We start from the raw sequence: 16,422 nt of genomic DNA, 5'->3' as shown, positions 1-16,422 counted from the left end.
AGGGGCAAGTGTGTTTGTGTGTGTACATGCACTGATATGTCTTCTGCTCCACCTCTCATTCCCCAAGTGCATGCTAACCAAGACATCAGTTCTGATGATCATCCTAAGGCCTAAAAGCACTAACCCCTCCTCCTCAACGTATCCACTCTTTTATCTTCACAATCTAGCATCCCCACCACTACCACATTGCTACTTCTTGATCATGATGATGATTTTTAAAAAGCTCAGCAGGTTGGCTGAGGCTGGGGTCCACATATTGCAGCTGAAATGTATTTATTTATTTAATTATTGTTTCATTTATATCCTACCTTTCCTCCAAGTTGCTCAAGGTGGTGCACATGGTCCCATTTCCATTTTATCCCTACATCAACCCTGTGAGATAGGTCAGGCTGAGAGTCTGTGTCTGGCCCAAGGTCACCCAGTGGGCTTCATGGCTTGGGTGGGGATTTGAACCTGGATCTTAGCCCAACACTGTAACCCACTGGTGTTGGGAGACAGGACTATACATTTTCAGACTGTCGGGGGGGAGGTGGATCCCAATTTGATTGCACCTTTGCATTAAGAAAAGAAAACAACACCTCCCTGTCTGCAGGGAGCTTTGTATGGAAAGGGATATTTGGAGATGTGATTTTGCTATACACCATTTTTTCAGTTAACAGAGACTAAAATTACAATTAGTGGGGGGGGGGGAATCACAAAATATCTTGAGCTTACAAAGAGGGTCCTGTACTCATAAAGGTTGGGAACCACTGCTCTATTTGAAGGCCATGTCTGATTGTCTGTAGCATCCACCGATCTGCTGTGATGTCTTGCCACTGGTTCGAAAATTGTTGCAGACAACTTCTGACCGGGGGGGGGTAGCATGCAGTCAGAATTGGTGTTTATTGCCTCTGGGTTGGTTTCCCATAGGGAATTTTGCAGAATGATGTTGCTGAGCTCTGGAACTTGCTGCAAAGAATTCCTGCCTAGCCCAGGAAGAACAGTAGGACCGTATGTCTCTTCCACGCGCAGACAGTCTGGACGAACAAAAGGAGTGGTTTGCAAAGTATGGGTGGTAAGGCTTCTGAAAGCTCCATTTTTCTTCCTTCTTTTTTGAGGAAGTCATCTTCTTCTTGTCCTTGGATTCCAGTACCAATTCCAGAGCCACATTCATGAAAAAGTTCCTTCTACATACAGTTCTGTGGTCAGGTTGACCTAGCTATGATGTCTGCTTCCTAATGCCGGAGCCACAGGGTTCGTCTAGTGAATACTCTGGCTGCCATGGCTCTGGCAGATAACTGAGTCGCATCCATGGATGCATCACCCATGAACACCACAGCTTGTGAAATCTTTAGAAGCGACTTTTGAAGATGTGCTGGATTCGTCTGAGAGTTGCCCAAAAGGTCCTCTAACCACAGGAGTGATGCCCTAGCAAACACTGATGACGAAGCAGTGGTTCAAACTGGCCATAGTGTAATGGACTCTAAGACCTAAATCTAGCTTCTTTTCCACTACATCTTTAAGTTGTGCTTCTGAATCTTTGGGGTTAAGAGAATGATTTACAAGTTCAGCCACAGGCACATCTATTAATGGAGGTTTCAGCTGGTCCATTGAAGGTTGCTCTAGAACATAATTATTGGCAATCTGTACTAATTTCTTATATTGCAATGGTGTATCAAATTCTGTTTTGATTACTTTTGGGAGCATTGATAGCAACTTGACTATCCTAACCTTAGATTTGGGATCAGGATAGACTGTGGCATTCTTGCCAAGGGAGGATTGGATGAAATACTAAATGTTTCTTCTGAAGCGCTTAAATCCAAGGTTGCCATCGCCTTGCAAAACAATGGAGGATAATGGGGATCCTGGAAAAGCCTCTTTGAAGTAATCTCCTCTCATTCTGATTCCCCGCTCCATTCTTCCTCATCCAGACAATTAAATCTGAATCAGGGTCCTCTAGCATGCCTGCAGAGCTCCTATTGAAGGAAGGCCTAGCCCTGCCTGTTGCTACTGTGTGAGGATCCAAGAGAGGCAGACATCCAGTCCCACAGAGCCTGACACGTGAGCTGAGAAGACTGATGGAAGGGCTCCAGTGGATGTTGCCCCTGGTTAGACTGAGAGAGGGGTGCTTGAGTAGGCAGTTGGTCTGCAGTCTGGCTCTGAGGGAAACAATGGGAGTCCTAAAGTCTGTCCTGCTAACATAGCTGGATTAGACAATGGGAATGTTGCTGTACAGTAGCAGTGAGATCCCTAGATAAATTGGCCAAAAGCAATGGCTTCAGCTGACCTAACATTTCTGAAGAGAGCTGTAGCTGAACAGTGGTTTGCTCAGAACCTGATAAGGATTGTGATTGGACTGTAGTCACTGATTGATGAGAACACACAGGCTGCGCAGCTGATTGATCTAAATGGATAGATCCACTATGCAATAGGATCATTCTCAAAACCCAGAAAACTTCCAGGAGATGAGGTTGTAGAAAATATATCCTCTAACTCCCCCCTACACTGCTCCCCTTCATCTCCAGACCGCTGTTCTTCATGTCTTAGGGACCTTCTTATAAGAGACTGTGCTGTATTAAACAAGCCACTTGGTTCCCACCAAAACTTGTCTGCCTGCATCTGCACCCCTGCCTTTACCCTGGCTAGTGGAGGGTCACTCCCGGGAGAACAACATTGCTATATTTTGGCTTCTCCCACGCTCCAGAAGACCTGCCTTACTGAATGAGTTGAGTCTCAGAGCCAGGTCCCTGGTGGATAGGTTGGGAGCTGTGTCTCCCAGTTTCCCACCAAAACACCCTTTAGCCGTATGGACGAGGGGTTGGTTGTCAGCATTAAGGGTGAGGGCAATGGCTGAGCCCTCTTTGTTGGAGCGGCCAACTTCTCTTTACTCTTTCCCATTATTCCCCCAGGAGTGAGCTGGCTGTAAAGGCAGTTGGAAAAGTGTCCTGCCTCTTCTAGATCTAAGAGCTGCTGGTCAGGTAATGTTAATGGCAGGTGGAGCGGCTGAGCTAGGCAGGCAGGAGCTTAATGGTGGGCAGAAACTTCTTGCTACTTGCTGGTACTGTTGGCCAGGCTGCAGTAATGGTGGTCACAGCAGTTGAGAAAATGGTGGGCAGGAGCATATTGCCACTTGTGCCCAAAGACGGCAGGTGATAACGGCAGGTGGGATGGTGATTGAGGTACAGCTGGGTGGGAAGACTGCAAAAGCAGCTTGCCTCTTGCCATCAGGAGTAAATGATAGAAACACACACACCTGGAGGCTAGGATGAAAAGCAATCTAACGGCCTGGGGAAGAAACTAATTCTAAAGTAACTGAACTCCCTCTTTTGTTTAAATCAGAAAGACAATAAGGATAGTCACACAAATAAAGAAAGACAACATGATAGACACCAAACAATAACAGGCCTGATCACGGGAGCAAGCAGAGAACGAGATCACAACCACACACAGTGAAGGCAAAATAGAAACTGAACAGTGCTATTCTTCCTTCAACCACATGATAGAGCGGTTTTCCCACCTGAGATCATCTTACATGCACAGGAGAAATCCAGTACCAGTAGTCTAATTTTCCATAGATTGAGAAATATTAATTCATCCATACAGGGCAACTGCTGGCACTGTAAGGTGGCACAGGCAGATGTACTGCATATATTTTGGGGAAGTTCTAAAATAATTTTTTTTGCAACACATTCTGAACATAATTAAGAAAGTTATAAAATATTCATTACCAAAGGAGCCAAAGGTTATATTTTAAGTTATATTAAGGCTCCAGTCAATGTCACTGATTTGGAAGTGGTTGCTAACCTACTTACAGCTGCACAAATATGCCTCTCATGAGCATGTTTTAATTATGTATTCAAAACATAGCACTCTTCAATATAGGTAGTTAAAATTTTCTCATGCCTTTTGCACAGCTAGAAAATTATAATTCTTACTACATTAAAGAATGACTGATTACCCCAGTGCAGGCAAAATGAAACAAAAAGTTTTTAAAAAATATTGTGCTGTACATATGGTAAAAAAAAAAGTGCTGTAGTGATAAAACATTTTTCTTACTTAAGAAAGTTCACAATGAACATCTTTTTACAATTAGCATTGTCTAACCAGCTTATTTTAGAAACACACACACATATTGAATAATGACTGAGAGTTATTGTTCATGAACATAAATAGGAATGCTTTCACGTACCATTTTCGTCTACTGCTCGTACACATGCCCCTTTTGCTAGTAGCTCCTCAACTACCATCTTCAAGCCATTCTGTGCAGCAATATGAAGAGGTCTAGAAAACATACACCAAGGTTCACAAAGACTTGATGCATTTCAAAAGAGATACTATGCACAGCATGCTCAAGTGGTCAAAGTATAGGATACTAGATATATTTTTCTAAAAAATATAAATTTACACTTCCAAAAAGCAAGACCCATATGTAAATGCTGTATTGAGTGCAAAAATATAAATTATGAGAGATTCTTGAGGGCAACAACAACAACAACAAAATGGTAAAGAACAAATTTTCATTAGATTCTACTTACGTTTGTAATGCATTATTTTTTGCATTAATAAGGCTCTGTTCTTGTATCTTGTCAAGTATCAACAAGGCACATTTTTCATGTCCCTAGAAGACATAAATGTGTATTCAATAAATGATGAGAATCTGACAGTACTTTTGTCAGGGCGCAGCCCACATACACCCTTTTATGCTATCACAGTTTGGTTTTCTGTAATCTGATCCTACCTAATTTTTAAGGAACATTATCAGAAGGAGTGGAGTGATTTGCATACAGAAACTGTAAAAATGTATTAGAATGAAAGAGAGAACATCTGATAGATCAGGGCTAGGGAACCTTTATGGTTCTTTGGATCTTATCAGGATCTGCCTCATGGCCTAAATTTGACAAGTGGGAGGAACAGGAAAACAAACAGGAATGCAGGACCTTTCATAAAGACTTTGCAAAAGCCTCTTTGAAGTAGCTTACACGTATGATGAGCAGTGATCATATCTTGTTGCCTTGACTGTGTGATCTTGTTCCCAGGTGCAAACAAGATTGTGCCAAGGCAGGATTAAACCCTGTCCTCCTGCCCATCAGCTGACATCACTAGTGATACCAGCCGATGGATGGGTAGTGGGCATGGTTTGGGAAAAATGGCCTTGGGGGCCAAATGGAACCACCTGAAGGGCCATGATTACCCAGGGGACAGAGGTTCTCCACCCTTGTAATAGATCTTTATTTACAAAATGTTTGTAATCTTTGTCTAACCAGCTTATGTGTATTTTAGAAACACCCTCAAACACTACAACATTTTCCCTAAGTGCATCCCATTTTTTGTGCAGATGCTAAACATAAAGGGGGAGGGAGATTCAGACAAGCTGAGAAGAAACTTTCCACGCTTTCCAGTGCATATGTGGTAACCACTTTCTCCCCATCCAAAGTTACTACACTGTATTTGAGGGCCTTAGTCAGTTGCAACCATTCCAGTTTTTCCCCCCTGCCAAAACAATAACAAAACTTTGCCACTGTTCAAAGAGGCGACAGAGCTGCCATCATCAGTCCAGTGGCATTCCTTCGTAATCTATAGCAGAATGATTCAAAGAAAACAATGCTACATGCATTCCCATTGCTCCGCTCTGATGCAAAAATAGGAACAAAGGCTACCAGGCTGCTGCTGACAGCTCTGCCACTGTGTCAAGTTGCAGCAAAGCTTCTTTTCTGAGAAAACAGAAACCCTCTGCAACCTCATCAATAATGGCAAACCCCTTCCTCCTCCTCAAAAAAAGGAAGATTATACTTTGCCCAAATCTTGTAAAGATTATTCCATTTTCAGCCCACCCCCAAAAGTGACAAACTTTGAGCTGAATACTTCAGACCAGGCCTAATTTATTTCCTGCTTTTCAATGTTGCCTCTTGCAAGGCAGCTTACAAACAAGTAATAACATTCAAACTTAAAAGGTAATTTCTCTTGAGAGTTTATCTCAAAATGCACCAAGAATAAAGGGTATTGTGGGGGGTTACATGTTTACACTGCTATTCTCTCCACCCCAGCAATATTTGATTTTCCAATATCCATCATAGCATAGTACTGAGGTTTTAAAATTACCTGTATTCAGAAAATATACTGGCTAAGCTTAGCATTCACTTAGGTTCCTACAAGTCAGATAGAAGCTTCAGGGGGGGAAAGCTAACTACATAATCACACATAAAAGCTATTTTCCATAGGAGGTATACCATCACTGCGGGTTGTAGCTCCACCTATCGTGCGAAGGCAAGAATGTTTTGAAGTCAAGACTAGGGGCTTCAGGCCCCTCCCACTCTCCAGTTCATTCTTGCCTTCGTACGAGCAAGTCAGATATTCTATAGCGTAGCTTTAGCTAAGTTTCTGTGTTTTTTGTGGTTGTATTTGTCTGACAGAGTGTGAAAGTCTTTTGTTAGTTGTGTGTTTCCCGAGTATTTCCCTTCCCTCTGTCTTGTATCTAATGTTGTTTTTCATTCCTGGGGAATTCCCTTGGGGGGTTCTCCCTCACCCGGGCAGTTGATTCCCAGCTTTTCGCCCAACGGCCATCACAGAGACCGCGGCTGCGTTCTCTCTATCCCCAGCGGGAGCTTGCGGCTGCAGCTCCTGGCGTTACTTTCCCCCCGTACCTGGCCGTTTGAGTCGTTCCCGTCCCGGGTTCTCCTGCAGCTTCTCTCCTCATGGCAGTAATTTCTTTTGGAATATTCCCTGAGAGCCTGCGGCTGCGGCTCTCTTTCTGTGGTTTTTTCCCTGTCGGACGGTTTTGCGCTTCGCTGCCTGGCATTTTCACGCTGCAACGGTCCCTGCAGACGGAGGCTCCGGCTGCTTCCTCCTGCTTCCTTAGAGGCTGCGGCTTTTTGCCTTCTTCTCCTAGACGTCCCCTTCTCATTTTCTGCACCGCAATCTCGCTTATCGACCCCGCGGCTGCAGCACGAGCGGCTCTATCTCCGCCCGCCATTGCCTAAGCGCTATTTTTGAATTTATTTTCCCGCGCCTGCTCCGGGCGCCATTTTGTTTGTTCCTTTTCCCTCTCCTGTACTAACAATACAGGGCTGCCAGGGTTTTTTTGTAGGTGTGGGGCAGTTAGGACCCTGCCAAATATACAAGGGTTCTGTTACCACAAGACCATTGCTGCTGCCCCTTGCTACTATTTGACCTCTACAGTTCTGTGGCTGTATCTCAAGACTTTAACTGTGATCTACGCTGTCTGCTCTCGGCTTCCGTGGCTGTCTCTTCAGGCTGTGGCTGTGTTCTATACTGCTCCTGTGGCTGTGTACTGAGAACATTGATATTGTGCACAAATTGAACTGTACATTCTGCCCCACCTGTGGCCGTGTGCTGAGACTGTGAAAATCTGCACAAGCTGTTGAATCGTACATTCTGCCCCCTCTGTGGCCGTGTACCAAGCCCGAAGTCTATACTGTACATTCTGCCCCCTCTGTGGCCGTGTACCAAGCCTGAAGTCTATACTGTACATTCTGCCCCCTCTGTGGCCGTGTACCAAGCCTGAAGTATATACTGTAAATTTTGCCCCCTCTGTGGCCGTGTACCAAGCCTGAAGTCTATACTGTAAATTTTGCCCCCTCTGTGGCCGTGTACCTAGCCTGAAGTTTATCTGTTCATCCTGCCCCCTCTGTGGCCGTGTACCAAGCCTGAAATCCAGCCTACAATATTAACGCTGATACCATAGTGCATCCTGCCCCCTCTGTGGCCGTGCACTTAGCCATCTGCCAGTGTATCCTACCCCCTCTGTGGTCGTACACTGTGCCCGTTCGGGTCCCTACATCCTGCCCCCGCTGTGGCCGTGTACTGCACCCAAAGTCAATATAAGATGGCAGAACAGCCAGGCATATCTCAAGCAGCCATGCCGCAACCTTCCAAGGCAACCAAGACTAAGCATGCTAAAGCACTGGCTAAGACCAAACATCTCTCCAGCCATAGCAAACCAAAGCGTCCACGCTATGCTTCTGTGCCAACCCCCACCACAGCAGTTCAGGAACACATAAGAGATATATTTCATTCACCTGCTCCTTCCTCTGATGAGGAGGACTTTGCTGGCTTTCCTACCCAGCCTTCGCTTAACCAGCCTCCCTCCGTGTTGCCACCCAGGGCTTATCCTCCGGCTCAACCCACGGAGCCAGCTACTCAGGCATAAACATCTGCTCCAACAGCTACTCAGCCACAAACATCTGCTCCAACGGGGCTGCAGCTGTCCCATGATTTCCTTTCCCAACTTCAAGGCATGCTGTCATTTTTCACCCAAATGCAGTCACCACCACAGGTCCCTGCCGTACCTCAATGCACTATGGACCAACATGAGTGTCATGAAGCACACTCTTCCTGTTCCCCAAATCCCTTTGATGTAGCCAGAGGCAGATGTATTGACGAAGCTTCGTATGGGGAGCAGTCAACCTTCACTGACCACGTTGAAGGAGATGACTGGAGTGACTATTCAGATCATGAGGAGGATACCTTGTATCGCCTGTTTAATGCCTCAGACTATCAGCCCCTGGCACGCAGGGTAGTTACCACCCTTGGTCTCCAAGCTGCGCCTTCAACATCTACCACTCCAGCTATCAAAGGGGCCAAGGTCCTCAAATCCCCTGCACCTACTGAGCACTACATCCCGGTGCCAGACCCCATTGCCAAACTGGCCTCTGAAGAATGGTCTCATCCATTCCAAACTCGCCGCTTCAAGAACCTGGCTGACAAGCTTTACGCCCTAGCTCTGGACTTTGCCACCAAGCTAGCCGTCCCTGGCATAGACGAACCAATCGCTAGCCTAGTTTCACGATCTCTTTTGCCCAGGGAAGGAGAATCTCAACTAAAGGACGCTACTGAGCAACGACTAGACTTCGCTCTCCGCAAAAATCATGAGGCCACCGCTTTCTCCATGCGTGCCTCCGCATCAGCCTCCGTCTTCTCCAGAGCAGCTATGATGTGGCTAGATGATCTTCTAGAGGACACTAACCCGGATCCTGTCTCCCTCAGAAGGTCACTGGTAAAGTTGCGTAAGACAGCGGCGTTTGTGGCCGATGCCACTTTGGATGCCACTCAACTGGGGGCACGAGCCATGATGGCTCAGATAGTTGCTCGACGGACCCTCTGGCTTCGCCACTGGCAAGCTGACTCCGTGGCCAGAATGAATCTGTCTAGGGCTCCTTACTCCGGATCTCTACTCTTCGGCGAGGAAGCTCTAAAGGCAGTGCTGGTTGATCCCAAAGACGCCCACAAACCGGTTTTGGCCACTGTCAAGAACATCGACCACAGGCCTTTCAGGCGATTTCCTCCCTTCCACACTAACCAGCCCTTTCGAGGAAAGCGGCCAGGAGGACGAGACCACGACTTCAGATCATATGACCCCAATTCCTTCAGAGGATCCTGGAACCGGCGTTTCCAGGGCAGAGGTCAGTACCAAGGGCGCAGGCGTACCTCATCGTCCTCATATAGGGGAGGGCCTCGCCAACGCAAGCAGTATTAACGCACCTCCCGTCGGTGGCAGATTACTTAATTTTGGAGACCAGTGGCTGCGCCTCACTACGGTCCCCTGGATCAGGGAGCTTTTCTGTTATGGCTATGCAATAGAGTTTTGGGCGACCCCACCAGACAGATTCCATCCGTCCCCTTGTCCAAGGGCACCAGCCAGGCACAGCATCATGCAGACAGCTATACACCACCTCTTGGACATAGCGGCAACAGAGCCAGTCCCCACAACTGAGAGGTCGGAAGGGGTGTACTCCCTCCTATTTGTTGTGCCTAAACGAGATTTGTCATGGAGGGCGGTATTGGACCTCAAGTTCGTCAACCGTTTTGTAACATATCGCAGGTTCAAAATGGAATCACTCCACTCCATTACAGAGAGTCTGCATGAAGGAGACTTCCTGGCTTCTATCGACCTTAAGGAAATGTATCTCCATGTGCCCATTTGCATAGCTCACAGAAAGTTTCTTCGGTTTGCGTTTGGCCACCAGCACTTTCAATATAGAGCGATGCCGTTCGGCCTCTCCTCTGCTCCAAGAGTATTTACTAAAGTGCTACTCACTCTAGTGGCTTATCTCCGGATTCAAGGGGTTCATCTCTACCCATATCTGGATGATCTGTTGATACGGGCAAAGTCTGAAGAGTTGGCTCATCATCATTTAACAATCACCCTCAATGTCTTGCAGGCCTACGGCTGGCTTGTCAACTTCGACAAAAGCCATCTTCAACCAACACAATGCCTACTACATCTAGGGGCGATGTTGGACACCCTGCAGGCAATGGTATTTCTGGCTCCAGATCGCATCACTGCCATCATAAACATCGCAAGGTCCCTGATGCAACAAACATCCGCAGACGTCATGCTTCTAGCCAGGGCGCTCGGAATGTTCATCTCTACCATCCATATTGTGCCATGGGCTCGAGCCCACACTCGTCACCTTCAGTGGACTTTGATGCCCTTTCAACAGGACACTGCCAGCTCCAACCATCGCAAAGTTCACTGGAGCCCCGCTCTGCGCCTCTCCTTCCACTGGTGGACGAGGGCCCAACACCTTTCCAAGGGCACGCCGTTCAGAGAACCCCGCAGAACTGTTGTAACCACAGATGCCAGCCTCATCGGCTGGGGAGCCCACTGCAACTCCCAGTACGTTCAGGGGGTTTGGTCCACCACAGAGCAGACTCAAAGCATCAACTGGTGGAGCTAAAGGCTGTCCACTTAGCTCTAATTCATTTTCAGTCTCTGTTCCCTTTGGACCATGTTCTCATTCGAACAGACAACACGTGTGTAAAATCACATTTGAACAGACAGGGGGGCACCAGGTCTCGTCCTCTGCAGGACTTATCCTCCCTCCTCTTTGTCTGGGCAGAACAACATCTACAATCCCTGAAAGCAGAACATCTCAGAGGGATTTGGAATGTGACAGCAGACTGGCTCAGCAGACAACAGGTTTTTCCGGGAGAATGGAAACTTCATCCAGCCATTTTTCATCGTCTTCAGTGTCGTTTCGGTGCATTCTCAATCGACCTGTTTGCTTCCAGTCGCAATTGCCAGCTTCCCAGGTACTTTGCCCGATACCTGGACTCAACAGCGGAAGCAGTGGATGCGCTATCAACACCGTGGCCAGAAGGTCTTCTGTACGCCTTCCCTCCAATACCAATGTTAGCCAAAACCTTGAGGAAGGTGCAAAGCGAGAGGACACAACTGGTCCTGATAGCACCATTTTGGCCACGCCGACTGTGGTTCTCGGACCTTCTTGCAATGTCAGTGATGGATCCTTGGACAATCCCAGTCAGGCCAGACCTTCTATCACAGGGTCCAGTATGGCACCAGGACCCCACTTGGCTCAACTTAACAGTGTGGCATTTGAACGGGGACATTTGAGGTTGGCTGGCCTGTCTGACGCTGTTATTGATATTATCTTGGCCTCGAGAAGACCATCTACCACTCGGATTTATCAACATACTTGGGTGGCTTTCTCCAAGTGGTGCCAGTCCCACCACCACGATCCATCCCAGGCCACCATGCAACAGGTGCTACAATATCTCCATAACGGCTTCATGATGGGACTTAGACCCAACACCTTATGTCGACATGCCTCGACTTTGTCGTCTATTCTATCAGTTTCTTCTTCTGGTGCGACTATTGCCTCACATCCGTTCATCAAACGCTTTTTGAGGGGAGTCGCCCTACAATCTCCGGCTGTTGTCCATCGGTTTCCCTCATGGAGTTTGCTGAAGGTTCTGCAGGGTTTGCAACGCCCTCCGTTGTGCCTCTACGTATGCTGTCTTTCAAGGTCTTGTTCCTGATTGCAATCACATCTGCCAGACGAGTTTCAGAGTTGGGCGCATTGTCTTCTGCTCGCCATCTCTGCGTCTTCCATAAGGACTCTGTTGTACTGAAGACTGATCCTTCCTTCCGTCCCAAGGTTGACTCAGTTTTCCACTGCAACCAGGACATTATTTTACCTTCCTTTTGCCCGAATCCTACCCATCCTCTCGAGAAGGCTTGGCATACGCTGGATGTCCGGAGGGCTCTCAAGACCTACCTGTCTAGGACCCAGGATATACGACGAACTGAGTCTCTGTTTGTATCCTTAACCCACGTTCTATAGGGCATAAAGTAGCTAATTCCACCTTATCCCGCTGGTTGCGGGCTTGTATTGCCTTAGCTTACGAATCCCTTAAGCTTCCAGTGCCAGCTAGCATAACAGCTCATTCAACTAGATCAGCGGCTACTACGGCTGCTTTTGCTACCAACGCTCCTGTTGCTGATATTTGCAGGGCTGCAGTCTGGTCTACCCCACACTCGTTTATAAGGCATTATAAAATTGATTGCTATGCCTCTGCTGACGCCTCTTTTGGCAGACGAGTGTTGCAACAGGTTCTTAATGAGGATTAGCATGTGGGTGGTCCCTCTCTGTATGGGCTGCTTTGGTACATCCCGCAGTGATGGTATACCTCCTATGGAAAATGTACCATTGGTCTCACCTGAAAGGTGATTTTCATAGGAGGTATCCCATCACGACCCTCCCAGTTGGAGGATGACTAGATATTTTCTCATGTGTTATTTATTCCTGTTACGCTATTATATTTAAATTTTATAGTGAAGTCAAGACTGCTAGTTCTGTTATTTCGCTATGTTGGAGTCACGTTGTTATGAATGTTACTATTGTGTTATTTTCCTGCTGGCAGGCCTGTTGGCCTTGGTTTTTTTTAGATATTTCTCTTTAGACTTGCTGCGAATGAACTGGAGAGTGGGAGGGGCCTGACGCCCCTAGTCGACTTCAAAACATTCTTGCCTTCGCACGATAGGTGGAGCTACAACCCGCAGTGATGGGATACCTCCTATGAAAATCACCTTTCAGGTGAGACCAATGGTACAGTTTTTATTATGTTTCCATTGCATGCAGAGCTCAATTTACATGGTAAATCTGGGTTGTATGCAGTAAAGTCATCCCATTCATGTGAGGACTTCCACTTGTGTAATGGAACTTTCCCACCCTCTCCTCTCCCTGCACAACATCTCTCAAAAAAAAATCTGGGGAGAAACCCAGAACAGATTAGGGGAGCATGGGGGAGGAGATGGAAGTTCCATTGCACAAGTGGAAGTCCTTGCACAAATGGGACAATTTTGTGGGATACAGTGCACAGCATCTCTGATACAATTTTGTCACACTTTTTCATAATGCCTTTTATACACGTGTATACAAAAGTTTTTAAACATACTTTACTGCTAGCCAAATGCAAGGATGTATTCAAGTCCTTATCTTTCAAAGTTAGATCAGCCTTCGCGCTGTTCACCAAAAAATCTAAGATACAAATGAAATATGCCACAAGTTTACTTCCAAATAGTAATTACCTTCAATTTCTATTCACATAATTAACAAACAAGACTTAACATTTTAAAAATTATGTCAGATGCTTTTTAGCAACTCTACTGATGCTCTTAGAGTACGTTACAAAACCAAAACAATGAAAACTACAATAAAAATTATAATAAAACAGATTGCAGGAGATTAGAATAAAATATGAACATATAAAAGCAACATCTGTACATTAAGGCTACAACCCTAAACATACTTACTAGGGAGTAGAGATGTGAAGGCCTGGAGGGGAAAACAGAAGAATCCCTCTCCCCCATTTTTAGTTTTTTTCCCAGGCCTTCACATCTTCACTAAGGTGTAAGCACCACTGAACACAGTGGGACTTACTTCTTAGGAAATCTGCATTCAATTGTACTGCATAAAAGGCCAGGCCAAATAAAAAACAATTCAACTGCCATTGAAACAAAAAAAGAGATGGCACCAGATCACCCTCCCTGGGGATGGAATTCCAGAGGTGAAGCACAACAGAGAAGGTGCTGTCTTTGGCCACCACCTGCCTTGCTTCAGAAGGAAGAGGAATCTAGAGTAGGGCCTCAGAGACTGATCTTAGCACTCAGGCAGATCCATATGGGAAAAGGAGGTCTTTCAAGTACCTTGGTTCCAAGCTGTTCATAGATCAAAAGCAGCACTTTGTTCAGAAACAGGCTGAAAACCAGCATAATTTTTTTCTGAATTGGTGAGCAATGTTCCATATATCCAGTCCAAATTAATAAATGTGTTGCTTCATTATACACTAACTGTCGCTTCCAAACAAACTTGTAAAGGCACCCTCACATTCACTACTTTCCAGTAATCTAAATGAGATGTTGACAATGCATTGAAAACTGGGGCTAGGCTATCAGCCTAAACTGATTAAAGGTGCTTTGTGTTACCGAGGCCACATCTAACAGCACCCCCAAACTGAGGACCTGATCTTTCATGGGGAGCGTAACCATATCCAGAATAGGTTGAATACCAACTCCTAGTTGGGACAAATCAGCAACCTACAACACTTCCATCTGTATATTTCGTTTATTGAATCCTTCCTAGTTCATAACAAATCACAGTGTGTCGGTTAAAGAGCTTATTTGTTGCAGTACTATACATCTTGTGTAACTCTCTCAGTTGCCAGAGGAATTGCACTTGAGCAGCAAATGACAAGGCTGGATTAAACCATTATTTATCTAAGTAACTAAATCACAGCAAGTTTGCATGGCTGAATATCATTTGCTCTTTGCCACTGCCTAATGAAGGAGCTCTATCCAACTCAAGTTTTCACAAGCAGTTATTCCACAATATTGCCTTTTCTGTTTTGTAGCTTGCATTTTCGAAAACCAACATCGACCCCGCTACAAGCCTTGGCAAAGTAGTGCTTTGAGGTGAAATCTGAAATATCTGTCGGTGGCACAAACAGGACCAATTCTTATTGTATGAAGTTTGCTTGCTCTTACCAAGCTGACATTAGGGATGGAAAGATCTGTTAATTTCAGCTCTTTAGTTCTCATTTTTCCAGTCTTAAATTCATTCTCCACATTTCTGTAGCAATTTTTGATTTTTTTTTATAGTCATGAAAATTCTCTAGCATTTTAGTACTAATTTCTCCTAATAAACACATTTTTGTATGCAGTTTTGGGTAATGTACACATTTTTGCAAGCAATTTTTGCATGTTTTAGCACCATGCATTCTTACATGTTATTTTCACTAATATAATTTTCATTTTGTGCACACTTTCCCCTAATACATGCATGTTTCAGAAAATGCAAATTTAATTAATGCGGCTTGAAATGCGAGCTGAATCAAAATTCTCGACTATCCCTAGCAGACATACAGAACATCTGTGGACCTGTACAAAGGTATTAAATTTTCAGTTCCCAGTAGCCACCTACTCACCTACAGCACCTACGTGTCCTTTTTCAGCAGCCATCGTAAGTGGCGTTTTCCCTGAATTATCTGCAGCATTTACTTGTGCATTGTGGCTTAAGAGAAGCTGCAAGCATTCCACATGGTCAGCAAAGGATGCTGCATGAAGTGGTGTTCTATGAAAAAAAGAAGAAGAATTTATTACTGGTATAACTTATTTCTATTTCCTCTCTCAGTCCAAGGCTCTCCAAGCAGCTAACAACTTTTCAAAACAATAAACCCAATCCAATGATAAAAAGTAAAGCAAAATTTAAACACAAAATAAAAGCCATAAATAATAAAATACTGACGCAGCAGCAGTAGTAAGCAATAAAATCTGATTCCATTAAATGCTAGAGAGTCTAAGTAGGTGTTTAACTGTCACCTAAAAGGAGCGAGAGTGGGTGCTGGACAGCCTGAAATGGGCAGATAGTTCCAAAAAATTTTTTGAGAAAGCCCTGCTACATGTTGCTGCCCATCTCACCTCAGAAAGAAGAAGGCCTTTCCTGTGGTGGCATCCTGACTCTGGAATACTAAGAAAGTTTGACTGGCACCAACATTATTGCCTTCTCAGGGTCAGCTCAAAACATTTCTATTTGCCCAGGCATTTTAAATTGCTTTCATGGTCTCTGCCTGCTTTACAATTTTTTAGCGTTGTTCTCTCTTGGTTTTATCGTTATGAAAAATGTTGCAATGTTGATGTGATATTTAATTGTGCAGATATTTTTGTATTACTATACACTGCCTGAAATCTAGCGGGATGGACAGTCTAATCTTATAAATTAATAAATAAAAACTTTCACAGTATTAAGGCTTGTTTGGGGGTATATTTATGATGGTACTTTAATTCTTATCTGTTCCTGTTATTCTTTTTTTACGCTTATGTTTTTATGTTTGTTTATTTTTATTTTATTTATTTATTTCGATTTCTATACCGCCCACAGTCAAAAGGCTCTCAGGGCGGTGCACAACATAGAGTAAAATACAGTAAAATTACAAAGGTCAGTAAAAAGCATACATATTAAACAGTAAAACAGCCTGGTATAAATTGAAAGCTAAAAAATAAATTAAGTTAAAATGCCTGGGAGAATAAAAAGGTTTTAACCTGGCGCCGAAAAGATAAAAGTGTAGGCGCCAGGCGTACCTCATCGGGGAGACAGCAAGCCACCCTGAGATCAGCAATAATGA

General features: G+C 45.0%; 1 protein-coding gene across 12 annotated transcripts in view; it reads right to left on the bottom strand.

Annotated features, from left to right (window-relative positions):
• ANKRD44 (ankyrin repeat domain 44) overlaps positions 1–16,422 on the bottom strand; it is a 250,881-nt gene that overhangs the window by 14,498 nt on the left and 219,961 nt on the right. For all 12 annotated transcript variants that reach the window (XM_061608156.1, XM_061608145.1, XM_061608153.1 and 9 more), the window contains exons 24-27: positions 15,226–15,371; positions 13,198–13,280; positions 4,515–4,597; positions 4,169–4,260 (exon numbers count right to left, since the gene is read on the bottom strand). In XM_061608156.1, the coding sequence (XP_061464140.1) occupies positions 4,169–4,260; positions 4,515–4,597; positions 13,198–13,280; positions 15,226–15,371 (404 nt within the window). The remainder of the gene's footprint in view (positions 1–4,168; positions 4,261–4,514; positions 4,598–13,197; positions 13,281–15,225; positions 15,372–16,422) is intronic.

This window comes from Rhineura floridana, chromosome 2 (genome assembly GCF_030035675.1).
Source record: "Rhineura floridana isolate rRhiFlo1 chromosome 2, rRhiFlo1.hap2, whole genome shotgun sequence".
NCBI classification, from domain to species: Eukaryota; Metazoa; Chordata; class Lepidosauria; order Squamata; family Rhineuridae; genus Rhineura; species Rhineura floridana.
This window is presented reverse-complemented; position numbering and strand designations above follow the sequence as displayed.